Raw genomic sequence first — 21,471 nt, 5'->3', positions numbered from 1 at the left:
TTCCTATTTTTTAATACTCTCCAGCTAGCATTTTTGGGCAAATATCGCAATGAAATATGCACGTGCACACAAGCAAAACCTCAGAGCTCCAACACCAAAACTCCAAAAAAAGAATTCCCCCTTCCTAGATGGAGGAATTATGCCCCTGCTGAGTTCTAATCAACCAACCATCATCAAGACAATCAGAATAATTCCCCTAAATTAGCCAATCAAGACACCCTGCAAATTGGAGAATGCAAAAAGCTACAAGAGAAAATCATCATAGCCGCTTATTATACTAATAATCGCGTTAAAAACCTAATGAGATGAGGAAATTGGAAGCTTGCTGGAGCAACTCTCTATTACCTCAACATGCTGGGAACTAATTATATAGACTGTAATTAAAACACAAAACAAACCCAAGCCAAGGCCCTTAAAGTTACACTGACAGACGGTCCGGTGACAAAATGAATTGGAGGAGGAGGACACAGTAAGACGAGTGGAAATCTCTTGCCCAGTGAGATCTCCCCGAAGCCAAGCGCAAAGCCAAAGGCGTCCTCGCCTACAGAACCCGGCTCGCTCAAGTCATCAGCTGGGCAACTGCAGAACTTCCAGCCTGTTTTCCCAGGAGTGCCCCCCAGCAAGGGCAGTCTCGTCTGGTGGCGTCAGCTGACAACCGCCTCTTGGAAAGAGGCCCACGAATTCCCCCACTCAGCTGGCTGTGGCGAGCGTCTGTGGCCACCGTGGTGAGCAGTGAAGCTGCAGTCCTTCACCCGTCCGTGGTTGGACCTGGAAGGCTGAGGACACGTCTCCCCAAAGTTCTGCTGTACTTCTGAGGCACTCCAGTGCAACACGACTCCCGAGATAACCTCTCACGGGGCAGTGCTAGGGAGCACCCCAAATCTTTAGTTTAGAGTTCCAAATCTCTGGCAAGCTGTCTGCCCTGCCCCACAGCTGTCTGTGAGCACATACTGGAATCCAGCTCTATGGCCACGGAGCATCTCCATCGCATCTGGTGCCCCTGGATTTGCTGGCTTTTGACCTCCAGGTGCCTCACCTCCTGCTCTTTCCCATCCTTGAATTTTTCTGCCTGCGGTTTTTCCCTGAAATCAAATGCTCTCTTCTTCCCAATGGAAGACTGTCCTTATAAATATCAGTGTCCTTAGAAAACAGGGTCCTTTTGAAACACGCACAAAATGCCTTTAGAGTACATGCAAATTAGCCAGTGTTGTGTGCGTGTGTTTCTCATGTGGATCTGAACCCGGGATCTCTTCAGTGCCTGGCATCACCCCAATTCCTCGTCCTCCCGCTGCAGGAGGGCAGGAAACTGGCTCCAAGCGCTTCCAAAGTTCAACACCTAGGCAGAGGTGACGAGCCATCAAGAAACCCGATTCCCACCTCACCAAAAATGGCACTGACACAGGAGCGCTGGACTTCTCCAACAGAGCCTGAAGACAGAGGCAGTGCTCCGTCTCTTAACACACACAAACACACCCCTCCTTTCATAACTGAGCTTTGATCAAATCCACTCCTCCTTCCAAAACCAAAACCTGAAACTATAGAGAGTCCCTGCCAGTCTTCACCGACAATATGGAAGCAGAAGGGCTGGTTCGGTATTAAGGAAGGGACTCAGTGTTAAGGAAACGTCTTTTGTTCCTAATCCCTTTGTTAAGAGGTAGGTCATCCACAGAAATAATCCATTTTGTTCCCCCCGGCAAGAATGCTGCCCTTTCTCTCCTTTGCCTTAATGTGGCTGCCTATGGGTAAAGCCAAGCTACGACATCAAGACAAAACACGCAGATTTTTCCAAAGGCACTAAATGTTCCCCAACCCTGCTTCCTTCAAACCTCCCAGATTTCCCCTCGATTTTTTCATTCCGAAAGAAACCATGTTCTAGCTTAAGCTCTCTGTACTTTCCCTGCTGTCTTGTCCTAAACCTGCTGATTGATCCGTAACTGTATACACTTTTAGGTTTGCTCCCATCACTAAATCCCGGGCAAAGCCATTCCCTCTCCAATATGGCACAAAACATTCTGGAAGAGGCTGTGGGTGCTGCTGCACACACACACACACAGAAAGGAACACACTTGGTTTTCTTAGCCTATATCCTAATCTCTTACTACTTTGCAAAGCATAAAAGCATAGTTAATGGTCCTAACCCAAGATAACAAAAAGCATCCCTAGCAATTTCTATTTTTAGAGCAGAGGGAACTGAAGGGAGGGAGAGAAATTTGTGGCAAGAGGACAAAGAAAAGTCTGCAAGACACTGTAACAGCAGAGCCCCTTAAAAGAAAGTGAACAGCTTTTTAAGTTTGTTTGTTTGGTTGGTCAGTAAGTGTGTGGCAGCAGAAAGGAAGAGCAGAGGACAACTCTGCTGTTAACGCCACAAACACACCCACGGCATGTGCATCTCCTTTCATTTCACTTTGTGGTTCGACTCAGTTGAAAGGCTGGTGGTGTGGAGGGGCGGGGAGGCTGCTGGCTGACACCCCAAGGCAAAATGAAAGGCGCAGTACCAAATGGTTCTACTCACATACCACATGCCGGGTGGTGGAGAGATTTTGCCAAAACATGCTCAGCTTCGTGTGTATGAGCGAAGCACAGAAACCAGAAAGAAGCAGTTGCATCTTTAAGAAATGGGGAACCCCAAGGACAGCCCAGCCATGGCGCCAGTGCAAGGCGAACCCCTCAGGCCACCGAGAGCAGAAGCTCCTCCCCATCTTCATCAGTGGCGACCTGGGGCTTTGCACCTCAGGCCGCTCCAACCTTCCGCTGGAGAGAGAGAGTTTCAGCCACAGAGCCACCTCAAGAACATCATGGGAGTTGTGAAGTGGCTTTTTGCAGAGCGGGACCCTTGATCCGCCTGGAAAGGCCTTCCACAACCTGGAACGCTCCACAAGTCGTTGGCTACCGGTCCCAGCATAGCTTAGCCACTATTGGCTGGCAGGGCACCCAGGCCCCGCGCAGCTGTGAAGCTCGCGGGGTGACTCTGGTCCAGTCACAGACTCGCAACCTAGCCTACCATGCAGGGTTGTTGTTAGAGAACCTTGAAATGGAGGAGGATTGTGCAAGCTGCCCTGGGGTCCTTGCAAAAAGAAACAAGGAGGGACAGGCGTGGAATAACATGTGGAACATAAATAAGAGCTGCCCAGGGCTGATAAGAGGCGGCAGTCCACCATCCTCTTCAGGGTTGCATGTGTCATTAACTGAACAAAAAGAAGCACCCCCTCTCCCCCGCCCAAGACAAAACTTCTACTTACATGAAACCTCTGGTCTACTTCACAGTTGACCTGTTTCCTGAAATCCTTGTAAGCGGAAGAGAGAGGCAGACAGGTGGACAGACAGACACGGAAAGGGAGGGGAGGATTGATAAAATGGGGAGGGAGAAGCAGAAGAGAGCTACAAATTACTGCATAAATTAAAAATGAATTAAGACAAAAATCACAAGCAGCTCAATAGTGCCATCAATTCCAATTCCCAATTAATTTTCTAAGGAGAACTTATTGAAAAAAACATTGCACAGTTGGGGATGAACAAATAAACTAAAAAGCAATTGTGAAGTCTTTTTCTCTCTCATTAAAAATACCATTTAAAGCATGGTGGAAAAAAACAACATTCACAAGCACAGTCCTACCAAGAGAGTGGGATGTTAAAATACCTTTTGTGCCACTAGAAAAGTCAGCCGCCGAATTCCATGGTCAATCAGAACAGATTTCTAAAATGAAAAAAGAAGGTTACAATTAGAGAAAGTGTACAGACAAATCAACTGGCAAAACAAAACGTGTCAGAAAAGCTGCCCTGAGACATTGTGAAGGGTGGGATATAAAAGCCTTAAATGAAAAATAAAAATAAAGTTGAATAGATTGTTACTGCACTCTTCAAATAAAGTTTATCAGAGCATTTCACGATAATGAAAATTATAATACAAGGCAATAATATGTAATGTTAAAAAGTGACCACAAGCAGAAAAATTAAGTGCAGCAGATCAAAGCAGGATAAAAACCAATTAGTGCAAAGGAAGCAACATCTTTGAAAATGCCTCGCTCTGGCCCTCCAAGGCACCTGGAGAGCATCCCTGTGGGGGGCATTCCATATTTGGGGTACCAACACTAAGCGGAGATGGCTGAAAAGCCCGGCCCTGGGCCCCAGGGCTTCTTTCAGCCTGGGGGGGAAACCCATCTCTGTGAAACAGAGCAGAACAGCAGCCAAATTCCACTGATGGGTAAAGCGTAAAGCAAGTGGGTCAAGACACCTCTTCTCCCCGCCTCCCCCACGTTATCTCTTAAACCTCTTACTACCAGAAACTAGCTCTTAGGAGAGGTATTAGGGAAAAGCAGCACCAAACCGTCCCGAATGGTCAGGTGGCGGAGGGAAAGCAGCTGGCCAGGGAACGGGTGCATGGCCCTGCTGGTCACCCTGGGGTCCAGTCATGGCCTCTAGCCTAGGCACACTGCCCCCCCGGGCTCAGACTATGGGCTATTTGAGCCAGATTTGTCTGGAATTTGCTGCTGCTTCTAACGTGTGCTTCAGATTCGGCTGCTTGCGGCAGGCCGCCCTTCAGCTTGGGCCAATTTGATCCATATGCAGGATTCTGGTTTTCCAAGTCTGGGGACTGGACATTCAGGTGCCTGGGAGACATCTAGTCCAGAGCTGTCAGTGGCCTGAACTTGGATCACGGAACAGACGTTGGGTTTTCTTTTAGTCTCCACACATGAACCCCAACAGTGACAGCAACTTGGCAAAGACAACCGGATGCATTCAAATGAAATAGGGAGGGTCAAATCCAGGGACAATTTGGTCATGACAGGGGCAAATATCCCTCAAGACCATTCCTACTGCCTGTGGGCTTGGCTAATAGCAGCTTCTGTCTTTTCAGCAGCACCCTTTCCCCCTCCTTCTGCCAGGCTCGAAATAAGAAATGAAAATGGCGTTCAATAGAAACAGAGGACGTGCGCAGGCGCTCTAAGCCGCCGCATCAGGACCAAGACCGCCCCCTTCCAGCGCAGACTGCAATGTTTTACTAAGGTTAAGCCCCCTTTGAAAATGAGCATCCAATAGTCATAGGAAAAAGGAAGAAAATAACTTTAATAATAATGCTGTGATTTAAAAAAATTGTTATTGCTTTTAAAATTCCACAAGTGTCAGACAATAAGTGTATAGCAACGGGATTCTGATTACATTGTAATAATGCAGACCTCCCAGCGACTTCACAGCTATTATAGCGCTATTAGGTATCAGCACCTGGAGGAACTCCATTTCCGCTGTCTGTTTCAATCTCCTCCACAAGTCATTTACAAGCATACGATCCTAATTTCTATAAAAAGGGGGGGACCCCTGTTCATGCGACATGCTGGGACTGGAAAATTATTTGGACAATTTGGATCAAGCTATTTGCCAGCTTAATGCATAACACCTCCTCCCCTCTTCCCGTTATATACACACACAACACATACATATACACACCCCTCAAGGATGTTCATGCAAATGAAAAACACAAACTAGTTTAGCCCTTAGTTTATGAACAGGGAGAGGGAAAATTCTGATTGGGAAGAAAAATGTGTGGCGGGGGAATAGGGAGTAATCAAATCTTTCCACGAGCTTGTCATGCTTTCTGAACAAGATTGCTGGCTTTGTCTGAGTCTCAGGTGGTCTAGGTTTGGCATCCGACCCGTCATGCGCCACCCAAAAAGTTGAACCACTTGTGGTGGTGGAGGAAACAGCTCAACAGAACTGAAGTCTGATATCTGAAGGGATATACTATGACTTGCCTGATTGCCAAGCTAACCATGGTTAGAAGTGGGCTTACAAACCAGAATTTGTGCTAACCCTGGTTTGTGCTAACCATGCCTGAGCCGAACAAAAGATAGCCGTTCTATAAAGGGTCCTACATAGGACCACCGGAATGGTTTATAACTTTTAAAAATAAGAATAATACAAAATTTTGGGAGGCTAGGCTCCCAGGGTGCTGAGGCGATGAAAAATTAAGGCAAAGAGCCGGCTCTCCGCCACTGAATTTAGAACTTTGATCACAGCTTGTTTTCGCAGCCATGCCACAATACCCCTCGGTGACTTCCGCAGCCACATACAAATCGCTCAGATGGGACAGCTGCTCCCTGACAGACTCTGGAAGGGGTAAATATTTGTATGATCCTTTCCTATAGCACTAACCCATAGCCATGGGGCTCTGCACAACAGCAGAACAGCTGCCTCCCCCAGAGAATTTATAATCTAGAACTTGACACAGGAGTGCCAGCAGCAGATAAGGTGGGAAGGAGATGCCGCGGTGAACGGGGAAGGAGTACGTGCTGCATGCTTGGTTTCGGCAGCAAGATGGACGCCAAGCTCACCTTGCTCTGCGTGAACTCTCGGAACATGGCCGCTAGTCCCTCGTCGTCGATGTCACAATCCGTCTTAATGGCGATGTTCAGGATGTGGATGGGCTCATCCCTGGCACTCTGGAGGTCAAAAGACACCCGTGGGAGGGGAGGAGGAAAGGGACGCGTTGCCTTATACCAGGCGTTGAATCTCTTCGACTGCGAGGGTGGTCAAATCCACGTCTGGAGGAGCTCCCAGGGGAGCACATTCCAGAGGTGGGTGGGGGCCAGAGGCAAAAGGGGCAGGGCCAAGGCACCAAGCGTGCCAAAAATACCCATGCACTTCAGCTTACAGCTCTTACCGAGCATTACCAAGTCTTAGGAAAGTCATTTCAAATCTTTTAGAATGGAGGGGGAAATTGCACAAGAGCCAGGAAACCACCGAAAAACTGGAAATTGGAACAATTTGTGTGGCCCTCTCAGAAACACCCCTGCCTTACAATATACAATGTTGGGATGGATGTGTCCACTTTTGAGTGGCACAGAAGAAAGATGGGCTTAGTGGCACTGCATACTAGTATTTACAACTACTTCCTGCAGCAAATTCTGGAGAAAACAGTAAAAAAGAGGCAAGGATCCAGATCCAGTTCATATGACTTTGCAGAAGGACAACGTTAAATGTGACCCCTCCCACGTCCCACCAGCAAGTGATTTCAGTTCAGCAAGACCTTCCTGCAGACTTGCCCCAAATAAACTGCTCTGGATGCTCCTGATCTATGGAGCAAAGTATCACTGTTTTGATTCTGGCCTGGTCTGCACAAGCAATAGAAGCTGAGGCATCATTTTCATGTGATTGTTTATGATTTGAGACTGTTGGGGACGCCTACATTTAAAAAAAAATCTTCTCCTTTCAAGGACCACACCAAAATAAAATTAAGACACTGGAAAAAGGGCTGCACTTGGAATCTTGTTTCCTAAATGCTAATTTCCTACTTTGAAGGGCTTTTTTAATGTACGGAAACAATCATAAACATGACTCTCCCTTAGCAGTCTGAAATAGTATAATCCTACCATTTCAGGGTTTTTTACCCCCTTATTGTGCAGAAGTTTGGGCTTCTCTTGTTCGAAGTCCTTCTCCAAAGAATTCCCACAAGGAAGCCTGCCAGCAGGACATGAAAGCAGGAGCACCGCCCCCCCGCCCCGGCCCAGGCTCTTCGGCACCCTGCTGCCGATCTCGGAGGTACGATTCAGCCCCCAGAACGCATCGCCCTCGAAAGCTGGGACACGGTACCTTATCTTCATCGTACAGGGACGGGTGGCCCGCTTCTGGGAAAGTGGGGCTTTGAGGAGGGGAGTCGCAGAAGCATCCCATGACCTCGTCGAAGAGCCTGGAACAAAAGCAAGAGGGCGAACTCGCTGGAGAGGGGAAAGCAGGCTCCTCCAGACGGCCCGGCAAGGCTCGTCCCACCGCGATCTCCTTCTTGACAATCCGCAGGAAAACTCTTCTTTTCCCACCCCCACCCTCCTCTTTTTCTCCCTTCCTAATGGCGGCCTTCCCTCCACTCACCTGTTCGTCTCACTGTTCCCCCACCCACCGAGCCTCCAAGCTTGCTCTTTCTCTCTCCTCTGCCCCTTTCTCTTCATGCATTCTCTTGAGGTCTACATAACAGCTTATGAACAGCAGGTTCTGAAACGAGGAGGAGAACCTGATACACTAATATGCTTCTTTTATTTATTTAATCCCTGTTTTAAGAGGGCAGGGAATGAAAAGCTTTGCTGGGACCATGCTGGACCCCTGTCCCATCCCAACTCGAGCAATGCATGAAAGACTGCGCTGGCTCACACCCATCCCCTGTCACCCTTGGCGGGAGGCTCTGGCTCAGTGGTAAGGCCCCTGCTGGACTGACAGCAGGTCCCAGATTCTCCAAGGAGGGCAGGGGAAAAACCTTGCCTGCAAACCTGGGGAACTGCTGCTGCCGGCCAGTTTTGGCGTTACGAGGCTAGCTGGAGCAAGGGTCCAACCCAGTACAAGACAGCTTCTAATTTCCCTTGCTGCCTTTCCCCGAGCTCCTTCCACTGCAGTGATAATAAGCCACTTTTCGCCCAAGGCTAAATGGTATTTTGGAGATGCTCTTGACAGCATCCGTCCAGCAGTGGGCACGACCAAGATACCAGCCTCGGGTACCTTAAAGCGCTCACTGCTCGCAATCCAGTGTTAGAAGATGTCCCACAAATTTTGGAGCAGGAGCAGGGTGCAAGACAGGCTGGGCAGCCGCCATTTGAGCGGTGGCCAGGAAAAAGGGGTGGGGCTGGGGAAGGGGAAGGGGGGGACCACGGGAGGATTGGGCTGCACTCCTGGATTACACACCCCAGGCCAGGTGAAGTTACCGGGCGCAGGAGAGAGCCAAGGAAGGAAAGGGGGAGCGAGCAAGCAGGGGGATCAAGAAAGCCCCCCCACCAACACGCACTCTGCCCCCCCGCTTACCGGACGAACTCGTCGAAGGTCCGGAAGGAGACCATGGCGCCCATGCGCTGGCAGGGCGGCGTGAAGGAGTTGTCCAAGAGAACGTCGCTCACGCTGGCCACGTGGACCATCCCGTAGTGGTTGAGGTTGGAGGAGAAGGACATTCTAAACCGCAGGGCCAAACCAAAGCGAGCGTTAGAAACGGGGGAGAGGCCGCCGGGCATCAGCCAGACAGAAAGGGGTGGGGGGGGGAGTGGGAGGTGGTCTGAAGACGCCTAATATTGCTGCCCTTTGCAGGTCTGGAAAGAAAAGAGGCGCACAGAGAGAGTGCTGCCTACGCCCCAAACTGGCTTGGCTGTCAGAACCGAGCCGGAGTGGATCTGGCTTCTAGCCTGGGCCATGCGACCCTCTGCACAGAAGCCCCTCTGGGCTCCAGCAGGCTTGCTCCTAGGAAATCCAAGCATCCAGCCATTGCTCAGGGGTTCCCATGGCTGAACACGCCCCAACATGCGGCCATCCTTGGGGTGCTTTTCCACACTTGGGGCCCATTAATTACCATTAAGTGGAGGGTGACGCTGGGGTGGAGGTGGCATGAGATTAATCAGAGCACTCTCGAGAAGGAGCGGGAAGCGACGCTATAGTGCCATCCAGGGACGTGAAATAACAATGCACTTCAGTGCACTGAAGTGCTATTCAGCTAGTTCCAATACACTCAGACTTAAGTCAGATTAAAGCTATTTGCTAACTAGGTATGAAGAGAGCTCTGGCTAGAAGCGAAAATGTGTACCGAAGAAACTTTTATGGGCACGACATTTCAGAAGGGAGCCGAACAAGGAGTGAAAACACATTTCATATAATTGGAATGACTGTTCCATTCTACAGAGCCATTTTTTAATGGAAAACAAGAAGCCAGGGGTGTTATTTTCACCAGAACGACAAGTTGTCAGTTTATGGCCCCCTAAGAACACAGAACGAGTCACAGTAAATAAATAAATAAACAAACAAGGGCCTGCCAGGCAGCATCCCGATGCTGACCGGTCGCCGCCAGGGTCCTTGTTAACACCGGAGCAGCTCCAGGATACCCTCTCGGCGTGTTTTGTTGGGCTGTGCACATTTCTATTACAAATGGCTTGTGGATGTAATTTGAGTAGCCCCCGTGAAAGCCGGGCTGCCGGCAGCACGTTTGGCTTGTCCAGAGGTGGAGGCAGACGTCAGAGGCCGGCAAGCAGCTAGCCAGTTTCTCAGCCACAACTCGCAGCTGACCTCAGAAGCATATGGAGGAAGCGGGGAGGGTGCCACATGGGTGCTGACTGGTGGGAGCGGGCCAAGGGCAGCTGCTCACCACTGCGCAGCATAAACTATGGGGCACACGTCCACAGGATGCCACTGCTGTGGACAACTTCAAAGGAGGCTGGACGAATCAAGAGAAGAGGGGTACTGATCCTGGCCGGCTATGCACTGCCTTCCCAACAGGGCGGCACAGCGGGGAAAGCGACCACCGGCTGCTGGTCCCAGTGGCTATTTGCCTGCGTGCACCAGTTCCTGGGGAACGTGGGCAGAAGGGAGGTGCCCCAGTGCTGGACTGGACGGACCCCTCCTGACCCAGCAGGGCTCCTGTGGAAGTGCCCTGGCTTCACCCGGGGTCCCATGCAAGCTGTTGCCTCCGGTCGCACACATGGATTCCAATGCGCGCCACGCGAGCGAAGGCATCGCACTTGCCCTCAAACGTGTGGGGATGCGCCGTGGGCGTGGCAACGGCGGTCCAGGCGCGCAGGGGCTTTGTGGCTCAGCCAGAACCCGCTTCCTTGGGCTGCATTGCGCTTCTCGCTGCTGCCACAGGATGGGAGGCTATCCCAGCTTGCAACAGTCGGTGACTTCCAGAGGTGTTGGGTTGTGACCCCATCATTCCCAACCCGAATGGGCAACGGCCATTTGGAGCCCAACACACCTGCACGGAAGCCTTTTACTATTTCTTCACTCAATTAAAAATCCCTGAATCTTTCCCCGTGGGTTTTCTTTTGGGGACAGGGGGATGGAGCTGAAGCTACTCTTTTTATTTTATTATATATCGATCACACTTTTTTCCTCTTGCAAGGAACCCAAGGCGGCTCAGACACTCCTCCTCTCCATTTTATCCTGACAACAACCCTGTGAGGTAGGTTAGGTTGAAAGCTAGTGACTGGCCCCCGGTCACCTGGTCAGCTTCAGGACCAGGGGGAGACGGCAACCCAGGTCTCTCAGGCCCAGTCCAACCATGACAGCACATGGGCACAAGTTGCCATCAACACTGTAGGACCTATTTGTGGCAGGGAAAACCTCTGAGCAGTAACACAAGTTCCACTGAACGTGGGCAATTTATGAGCAAGAAAGAGTCTTGCGTCTCAGATTTCCTGGTTTCTGGTTTCCCTTGAGATGTTCCGGACTGAAACGCACAGGATTCTTAAGCATGGGCCACCCAGGTTGAGACTGATGAGAATGTTGCCCCAGCTTGCAATTGCCATCCAGAAGGCAAACTGCATTGGGCATAATTAGGAATGGAGTAGGAACTAGAACTCCCAAGATCATACTCCCCTTATGCAAATCTGTGGTGGAGCCACACTTAGAATATTGTGTGCCGTTCTGATTGCCTTACCTGGAAAGGACATTACTGAGTTGGGAAAAGCACCCAGAAAGGCAAATGAAAATGTTCGAGGGTCTGCAGCGACTCCCCTATGAGGGGCACCTACAACTGGGACTGTTTAGCTTAGGAAAAAAGGCAAGTAAGAGGAAACATGATTAAAATAATCATGGAAAAAGTAGAGACCCCACAGGGGTCATCCCATGAAGCTGATTAGTGGGAGGCTTCAGACAGATCAAAGGAAGTCCTTCTTCACACAACATGTAAATCATGGAATTCACCACCACAGAAAGTAGTGATCTTTCAGAGAAATCTTTCAGGCACTTGCAACTCCAATTTCTACAACTTTCCAAACCTACTTACATTCATTTTCCCCTCTCTCCATCTTTTCTCCTAACCCTGTTTGCAAAATAGCATTTTTCCCCTACTTGCACATTCTGGAAAAAAGCTATTTTCTCTTTCAAGTGGCAGCTTGTACATCTCTCTTGACAAACGTCTCTATAATGAATCACTCTCTTAGCCAATCAGCATTCCCCGTACCTCCCTCACATCAGAGCACTAACTATTAGTTGGCATGACTCTAGACAGACAGACGGACAGACGGACTGACAGAGGTACAATCCTGTTAAAGTTTAGAAAGAAACAGGTTTACTGCTCCTAGCGTGCCCCAGTCGGCTGTCTAAACTCGCATAGGATTGTGCCCTGACAACACCAGCAGGGACAAAGGCGGTCTCAGCCACAGTGCTTTTGAGGTACAAATGAATGGAAGACACCATCACCGGACTGCAGACAGACACAAAAGCAGCAGGAAACCAAAAGCCACCACCAGAAACCCAAATTGCTCTGGACCACCAACACCTTGCAAATCGTATTCACAAGGGATGCTCTGTATGCTTTCTTGTCCGCAACAGGCCAGGACAGCATTTGAACTTTTGGATATAATAATGTATCCTTGCAAATCAACAGGGGACCTCTTTGAATGAGCCCTGGGAGCAACTCTCTTTGCCTCCGTCCGGCTGATCCGAGACGGTGACTCAAGAGCAAATTCTGCATCCCAAGGAACCTCGCAAGTCAAGTTTCTGTTCTTCAGTAGGACTTGCAGGACATCTCCCTTCGCCAATCTTGGGTCCTCGAGGTGTGGTGGAAGACTACAGCTCCAGTTATCCTCAGCCAGCCTGATGGGAATTGTCGATCACCACATCTGGAGAGTGCCAGTTGGAAAAGGCTGTTCTAGATGCTGTTTGTGAGCAAAACTTCCTGCTTTTGTTTTTACTGTTTTACTTTTTGCTTTAAACTTCACCCGTGACATTTGCTTCTCTCCACACAGTGTGGCAGTGATGCAGCCTTTGGGTTGCTGGTTTTCTGAAAGGAGACTTGGTGATAAGGCCAAAAAGGTAATGGCCTTGTAACCTTTGTAGGATCTGGGCTAAACTCAAATGGGACTTCCACAGTTCAGTTCGTTGCTTCGCCTTGCAGTGAGGAGAGCCTGCTGCTGATCTTCTCTCCAGACAGAATTCAGGATAAAGGAGAGACGAGAGAAAGGACTCCGTTTTATTTGCTCAGCCCCTCTGAGCTGGAAAATGTGACACTCAAGCATACACAATATGGGTGAATACCCATGAAGCTCAAATTACCGTTTTAGCATCTCTCGTGAAAATGGACTGGAACGAGCTGCCCACTGAACTACAAATTTCTGTTGGAGGATGGCCAGCTGACACCCACCTTGCTACAGGACGAAGAAAGCAAAAAGCGGATAAAGCAAGCAGAGCTACTTTTCAAATTCTTTTGCTTCCAGGGTCGGGAGCTACTTTGCAAAGCAGGAAAGCCAAGCCTGCGAGTGAATCATGTGGTGTTACTTTTTATAGCATGAAGAGAAAAGGTGAAGTGGAGTACGTTCAGGGGTGGGGGGGATTTTTTTTAAAGACCACAAAAGGAGGAGGAGATTGTTGTTATGGTTCTGAGTGAGGACAGGGATTCCAAAAAACAAAACCAGGTTATAGTGTTAAAGCCCCAAACTAAAAAGGTGCTAAAGATACACATCTTTCTAGCTATCATTGGTCTCAGGTCTAAAAACGAGGAGAATTACTGTACCTGTTGAGCGTGGGTATGTTCCCTCTGTAATTAAACAACCACAGTTAGTTACATATTGGTTAGTGAAAGCCATCATTAAAATGAATCAATCAATCATTAAAATTGGAACTGTCATTCGAGCTGGTGTATGAAGCAGAAGCCAGAAGATTGTATTCATGGAAGCCAGCAATTTTGAAATGCCTATTTCAGGCAGGGCGAAGGAAAGCCCGGGCCTCACCAACCTAATGCCACCCATCAAGAGGAAATTGATCCAAAAAGATGCTGCAGAATGTTGCCTGCCCTTTTAAAAAACCTGGCCCATCATAAAGCAATAAAACGCTCCCACAGAGGTGCCACAACACAAAGATGGAACACACAGGGCCAATTCCAGAGAAAACTAGTTGCACTTAGAAGTTTCAGGCCAGCGCAAACTAGCTGCACGCGTTAAGAGCGCAACAGAACAATCTGGCTGCAGATAATTCACAGTTAAATTCAGCCCGGCTTTGGCACAACTAATGTTCTCCGGCTGGGGGCCGCACGTTGTCACAGCAATGCATTTATTGTATTTCAATGTATTTTATCATGTTGTAAGCCGCCCCGAGGTTTCAGCAAAGGGCGGCATAGAAATGTTATAATAATAATAAAAATAATAATAATAATATTGCTTTACACCATGCGCACTGAGCACACAAAGAGACACACGGCAGCAGAACCTGTATGAGCTGATGCGGTTGCAGAACGTCAGAGGCACGTGAATTCAGGCAGCCCTCCTATGACCGCTTCCCTGAATTTCGGGGAATTCAGTGAGGTGTACTTCAGAATAAACATGCATAGGATTGAATGGAGGACAGCCCGCCCTTGCGCAGCATGATCCAGCATGGCTGCCCAGACCACTCTGAATGTGAAAGATTCGGACATCCAAGGGGGGTGCGAGGGTCACGGAGGTGGAGACTCCCTCTGTGGTGACTCTGCTCCCCGAAACACTTGCATGGGTGACTTCCCCCTCCCTCCTGCCACCCGGGCAGAAAGAACCTGCCAGTGGTGAGGACGGGAGGAAGGGACATTGAAGCCAGAGTCCCGGCTTCAAGGTTGGAGCTGAGACCCTGACTTTTCTTAGGGCTGTATAGACAGAAGATGGTGGTAACAGGGTGGTACCTTCAGTTACGTTTCTTTTGAAGAACAGGCATGAAGTAACAGAACAGTATAAACCAACTCTTGAAAAGCAGCAGCAAGACATTCAGCTCCACGCAACATTATCACTGTGTGCAGATTGTAAAATACATGGCATCAAACATGAGGACTCTCTGGGTACATGACAACGTGGAGGTTTATTTTTAATGCGGCACCCTTGGGGACACGTGCATTCAAACCCCAACAGCATCTTTGGATCCAAATCCTCTTGGTTGTGCCACGCAGCTCAAAAAGTATAATCTGACTAGGTTACTGACCAACAATTTTTCTTAGGTTGAGTAAGGCAGACGGGCTTTATGATCATTAATTTCCATATCCCATTTTAAAGCATGAAAATCCAAAAAAGTGAGAGAAGTATAGAAAGCAGACTGCATCGATAAATTAATGGCACGGACTTTCCAAATTTTATCATTAGATTATCTCAAGGTGTTTTTCACACATATAAATAACAGCCATTATTACACAAGCAGTGCACCCATTTTACAGCCGGGGTAAGCTGAAGCTTAGACCAGTTAGGCGGTGGGAGATGACACACCAGTTTCTGCAAGTTGGTGGCAGAATTGCTCAAGAGCTTAGATTAAGGGGAGTTTTGGGAGATGGCAGTAAGGGAAAGAAACGTAAATACTGGGCTTGATTTGGGGGCTCTACTATCCTCTTAATAAGCCATTAGAATGGATTGGATAATGCCCCACACACTGGGATATCAATGGGGAGGCAAGAGATGCAGCCAGAATGAAATGAAGGGGCACTTGCTAGTTACATTTAACTACTTTCAAGCTCCATTGGGGAAGGTTAAGTGTTTGACAGTACGGTTCTACCCATGTCTACTTGGAAGTAAGTTCCATCAAATGCTCCCAGCTGAGTGGGTCTAGGGTTACAGCCCAAATCTCTCCCATCAATATCAACATGGCTCAAAAAGTGTCCATACGCAGCTGGTTCATATACATGAACGCAATCAACCGAAATGGCAACACGGTTTGAGCCGAGCTGATTTCAATTATCTATCACATAAATTGATTTCAATTATATACATGACCTAGCAGCCTTCCCCAACGTGGTGTCCTCCAGGTAAGCGGTCGTCCAACTCACGTGGGGAACACCGGGTTGGCCAAGGCTGCCACGTAGGGGCTGTGCATGGATGTACGGTCAAACGAAGGTCCGTTTGCGCGTCTGCTTGCTGGGTGCAGGCAGCCTGGGCTGGCGAGGGCTGGCGACGTGCTCCCAGGGCGTAGCGTAACTTGTTCCAAACTCAACTTGCTGTTTTATGAAGACGTGGCGAGGGGTGCAATAAAATTTCACTGGGCCCACGTATACCAATAGGACCTCTCCGGATTAGGCCTGGAATAAATCAATGCATGAGCCAGGCTGCAGAGCTAAAGAGGAGATGCAGGCACTCGTGTGTGTGTGTGTGTGTGTGTGTATGTGCACATGGCAAGGGGAATGTGGGAAGATACACAATTTTCAGGTGTTTTCCTTTGCAACCATAAAGGCTAAAAGCTGACTTTAAAAAACTGGGTGGGTGGTGGCTGGAAGCTCCCACTGGGCGTGTGGCTTAGACGCTGTGCCCACACACTGGTTGACCCCTGGTGGACACTCTTTTAAAAACGGTGGCAGTGCAGGATCCGTACCCGCAGCAGTCCTTTTCGTGAACGGGTGCAACACGCACCACAAAAGCTGCTCAGGACAAATAGCTCCGCCCCTCTGGCTTTGCTGTGCTAATTGGGGCAGCCGGCTCTTCTCTTGGCCGAGCCCTAAATAAAGCTCTCGAAGTGCGTATTCTGTCCTGGTTCAGCAGTTTCACACTGGAGTCTCCCTTGGACATTCCTTAGGCTGGAAAAAGGCCATTTTCAGCTCAGTGTTAGTTAGCATGTCCTCTGAAGCTGAGTTTTTCTTCCACTGCTGGACTTGGGGGCATGTGAGGGAGATGTTTCTAGACTGCTTGCATTTCACAACCACCTGGATTCGCTGTTTAGGGCTGCCGTTCCCAGTCTAATCTTCTCTGGACTAGGTCAGCCAAGAGCTAGCCGGGAATCATGGGAGCTGCAGTCCAACACAATTACAGCATGCTTGCTTGGGAACGGCTGGGTTCCACTCTCTATCTCTCGCCTTACACATATAATGCTTATAGAGACACACATACAAAGAGAGACAAACAACACACCTCCCAGCTGAAGGGAAGACTTCATGCAATGGATGAGATGGACTGTAGCTCACAAAAGCACCAACAAGGCCCCTAAATCTGAACTACATCAAAATCTAAACACAGGCCACCCAAACGGAAACGGAAACCACAACTGGGGCTGAAGCCTGTTTGCCAAGGGAACCCCTCGCTCAAGACAGGTCGTGGGTTCTGAGTGATTTGTCCTCTGCCCCAACAAGCCGCCCGCACTGGCTTTGAGCCGGCTTGTGTGGGGACAGCCAACAGGACATCATGGCACATGAGCCATCTTTGTCTCTTGCAGGCCTGGCCAGTGCTGACATCTCTGGCCTAACGGGCCCATGGAATTCCTCAGTACAAGGCCGCATCCTATGCTCCCTTTCCGATCATCCCTTTATCCAAAGCCATGAGGACTAGAGTCCTACTTTATTTGAAGGGAAGATTCATCAGCTCTCCAGTTCAAAGTCTGACATCTCTGGGGAGGGCCAGGAAGGGATCTTGCCTGAAATGGGGGCGGGGGGGGGGGGGGACACACGCTGGCATCAGGCAAGTCTGCCTGCTTTGTGTGCCCAGGACACAAAAGCCCCACCAAGCCAGCCCGGGAAACGTTTGCTTCGGTACCCCTCCCCGCTCAAATCCGCCAACACATCCGATTTGCATCCCATTACCCTGGCTCCATTCTGCCGGCTGCCCCTTTCAGCAGCCCCTTTCTTTGCTCAGCAGGACGACTCTGCCCTCTCTCAGACAGGCAAGCCAAGGGAGCGGCGGGCAAATTGCCGCTTCCCGCTGCTTAATTCACATGAAGCCCACAGCGCAAAACTACCGGGATTTGCCCGTGTCCCGGCAGCACACGCCTCCCCGCATCCCCCGATGCTCTCCCCGTGACGGCCCACGGGCAGCGGAGAGCAGGGACCCCCCGGGCCCTAATGATACGGCCCGAGGGTCCTCCACTCGCCCCTCTGGGATGTGCTGCGGCTCGGGAGCCAGGAGGCACGATGGCTGCTTTCCCGTCTGAAGCAAAGTGACTGATGGGCGAGAGGCCGCTGCATTAGCAAGTCCGCCGAGGGCATCCATTTCTCTGGACGCTTGGCTCTTACGGGCAGGTGCGGCAGGACAGCCAGAATGGGTGCAGGGGGCTTTCCTCCCTCTCCTTTCGGGAAGGAAATAATCCACGCCTACATTTGTATATCACAGTCCGCTCTAACTCTGATAGGAGGCAGATTCTCCTTCCGGCTGCCATAAAAAGCACCGCCTCACTAGAATTAGATCGTGCGCTCTTCATTTCCTCTGTTGCTCAGTTTGACTTGGGGCATATAAATCCAGCCTCCCGAGGATTGTGGGATTCATCTCACTTGTAAAGTAAATTATGCAGGTTTCTAGACCTTATGGCTGCAAAGGAGGATTTGGAAAAAGGTAGGCATTTCAGAACCTGGAGAGGGGGAACGACTGGATTTCCATGCACCAGTGGGAAGGGTGTCAGGACCCTGAGCCAGTTCCTCCACAAACCACCACTGGTTTGCAATCACCAGCAAAAACTTGTACACGTGCCATTTAGTAGCACATGCTTAAACGAGTGAATTTATTTCATGCAAAGGCCACCAATATAAGTCATGGCAACTTATTTAGAAGGCTTCAAAGGGGGACAAGTCCTGTAAAAATGATGACATTCATGGAGGAAAAGGGTATCAGTGGCTACTCGCCCTGAGAACTATATGCCACCTCTTGTCTCAGATGCTGGGGAACATGGGTAGATGGATCCAGCACGGCTCTCGTGCTCTTAAATGTATGCAAATGTGATTAATTTAGGGTGCAATCCTATGTATGTTTAGATCAAAAAAAGTCCTAAAGTGCCCCAAGTTCCTCACTCAGCATGGGACTGAACTCTAACTTAAGCAAATTGCAGAAAGCAGCTGGGCATCAAGATGGGATTTTATTTTTTTAAGAATAGCAGTGTCCTCAGGTGATCGATCAATCGAGCGAGCGATCTGATTTCTATCCTGCCCTTTCGTTTAGTCTCATCCATCTACCTTCCGAGAAATCTAGAGTGCTGCGATCAGACGTGCCTGACATGGCGGTCCTCGTAGGAATGGGCACTTCCCCAGCAGCCGTTTGGCGAGCGCACCCACGACACACTGTCAAGATTCCAGAGGCTGGAGCCCCCGCTCTGCCTCCTCGCACTGCGCTTTGGGTCTGTGCCCACTTCTGACAGTCTGCAGAGCAGCTGCTTGAGATGAAGGAAGTTCCTAGCTCAATCCTTGGCGTAACCAGATAGGTCTGGAAAAGCACCTGGCCTGAAACTTGTGGGAACAGCTGGGGCCAGTCAGTGTCAGCTATACTGGGCTAGATGGACCCACCGCATGACCGCTTGCTATGTTCCCAAGCCCCGGAGAATTAAAACAATGCCAGATGACAGGCTACTGTCGAGTAGCACACCCTGGCCAAGAGAAGTTTTGATCCAATCCAGCCCCACTGCACTAGTCTGGATTCAGGCATACAACAGATCCCAAGCCGGAGCCTGAAGAACGTCAGGTTGGGACTTCCGCTATACCATCTCTGGTAGGAAGAAGAACGTAGAGCAGATTCTGTACAGGCGATGATTCCAAGGGAGGGCAAAAATGCACCCCACATGGTAATGGGCCCAGATTGTTGACTTTCTGAACTACTCCGTGTGTGTGTGTGTGTGTGTGTGTGTGTGTGTGCGCGCGCGCGCGCGCGCGCGAGAGAGAGAGAGAGAGAGAGAGAGAGAGAGAGAGAGACAGAGAGACAGAGAGACACGGGGGTGATATTTCAAGCAAGTTTCTGGTCTTTATGATTGCAAAGATGTGAAATGAATGATAGCACAAAGTCTGGTAAAAGCTCAGGCAGCCCGGCACAATCTAACACTTCCAACCTCTGAGGGCGGGCTCTCGAATCTCAAATCCCCTTTGCCCTGGCAGCTAGCAAAACCAAAATTACGCAGAGTAAGAGATGTTGTTCACATCTGCCCTGTTCGCAGCAATCCAACTCTTCCTCCGAATTATCTAACATTTTTTTTAAAAAATTATTATTCCAAGAATTGTAGGTGCAAGCTAATGGATAAACCAGTCAGAGTGGAAAAAAAAAAGCTTCCTGACCAAAGCACTTTTTCTACTATTATAGAAAGCTCCCAGGTCAGGGTCCACGTGTTTCCTGTACGAGGGCTGCTCTACATAGGGCCCCACCACCAGCCAGCCATTTGGCAAGGGGTGGATCTGACCCCTGCCATTGCAGCCAAGAGATACTAATGCTTCGAGCCTAGTTTGTCCAGCCATATACTGAGCACCATTAAAAGCTGGTTTCCACAACCAGGCTGGGGAGGGCTGCTTTAAGGCCACACGGCAAGCCAAGGGATGGGGATTAACCGAGAAAGAGGGATGATCTCGTTGGGAGATAAGAGGAGGAAATGAAGACTAAATAGCTAAGGTTTTGGGGAAAAGATACAGGATTATACACGCGTGCGCCGCACACTCTCATGGACCTCCAAAATAGCATGCAATTATTTGCAAATATTGTTGAGATGAAAAGAACAGATGAGACCAAATTCAATGGCCCATTTATATCACTGCAGAGAGATCTTTGTGCAGCTGGGCTTGGAGGACTCATCCATTTTGAGCAAAACCAGATTTTGAAGAGAGAGAAAGAGGGTGGCGGTGTGAGCAGGCGGGGGGGGGGGAGCTACGTTTCATGAGATGTACTGATGGGTTTTCAATGAACCGAGACTGGGCCTCATCGGCCAATCCCGCCAAACACAAAACAAGGAGGAGTATGATATAAAAGGCAATGGATAGGTGGGAGACAAAGGAAGAAGAAAATAGCACACCCCCCCCCACCCCAAAACGGCTGGCAGGTTCCTGTGCTTTTATTTTGTGACTCGGTGGTTATGGATCAACAGTGCCACCTAGTGGCTGAAGGCAGGCAAGGCAGCTGTTATGCTTCCAATCTACCATGCTTCCAGCCCAAAACCACTCAAGCTTTCTCAGTTGGCACCATATTGCTTCCCAGTCTTCCAGGGGGAAAAAATGTAACCTCAGTGTTTTTTTTAGTGATGTAGCAGAAGCTTTTGCATCCCCAAAGAGGCTTAGAGGGCGATGGAGAGTAACACCTTCTGTATGGGAGCGTTCACCCCCTGGATTCCTTCATAAGCTCCTGCCACTGTTCAGAGGGTGAAAAGTAGAAACGCTGGGAAATGATTCACAAAGGCGCTCCAGCAGATTGCCCTGGTGCAGTACAGACGGGGCCTGCGGGGACGTGGCTCTGACACCTTTTTAAGCGGCAGGGACTCCGACGTCATCTGCCACCCACCTCAGACTACTCATTTTGAGCCTGGCGACATTCCTCACCATAGCTGGGGGGAAATGAATCCTCCCAGCAAGCATCGATCGCTTCGTGCTGCAGTCCACAGCACCTTGGGCTGGACTGGCCCGGGACCGTGTGAACCAAGATGCATGAGCCCCCGGTGGAGCTGAAAAGTGCTAAAGAGGTTTGTTGAGACGGATCGATGCAGCAGCCTGCATTTTTTTGCAGGCTCCCACGTGTGTGTTTGGGCAGCTACAGAGACGAAGCCTGCCATTCAAAACCATCCGCTGTGCCACTGCCACCGATTCTCTCCGATCCGGCAACTGACAAACCACACAATTCAACTGCCATCTACGCAAATGCA

The 21,471-nt window shown here is 49.6% G+C and overlaps 1 protein-coding gene across 7 annotated transcripts in view; it reads right to left on the bottom strand.

The window, feature by feature from the left end:
* ACACA (acetyl-CoA carboxylase alpha) overlaps nt 1–21,471 on the bottom strand; it is a 192,286-nt gene that overhangs the window by 75,008 nt on the left and 95,807 nt on the right. For 6 of the 7 annotated variants that reach the window (XM_044429886.1, XM_044429884.1, XM_044429885.1 and 3 more), the window contains 6 exons: nt 13,466–13,489; nt 8,779–8,922; nt 7,585–7,681; nt 6,327–6,434; nt 3,638–3,694; nt 3,240–3,284 (listed from right to left, as the gene is read on the bottom strand). In XM_044429886.1, the coding sequence (XP_044285821.1) occupies nt 3,240–3,284; nt 3,638–3,694; nt 6,327–6,434; nt 7,585–7,681; nt 8,779–8,922; nt 13,466–13,489 (475 nt within the window). The remainder of the gene's footprint in view (nt 1–3,239; nt 3,285–3,637; nt 3,695–6,326; nt 6,435–7,584; nt 7,682–8,778; nt 8,923–13,465; nt 13,490–21,471) is intronic. The other variant, XM_044429882.1, reaches the window with a different exon arrangement.

The sequence above is a fragment of the Varanus komodoensis genome, unplaced genomic scaffold (assembly GCF_004798865.1).
Source record: "Varanus komodoensis strain SLA01 unplaced genomic scaffold, ASM479886v1 scaffold20_1, whole genome shotgun sequence".
Classification (NCBI taxonomy): domain Eukaryota; kingdom Metazoa; phylum Chordata; class Lepidosauria; order Squamata; family Varanidae; genus Varanus; species Varanus komodoensis.
This window is presented reverse-complemented; position numbering and strand designations above follow the sequence as displayed.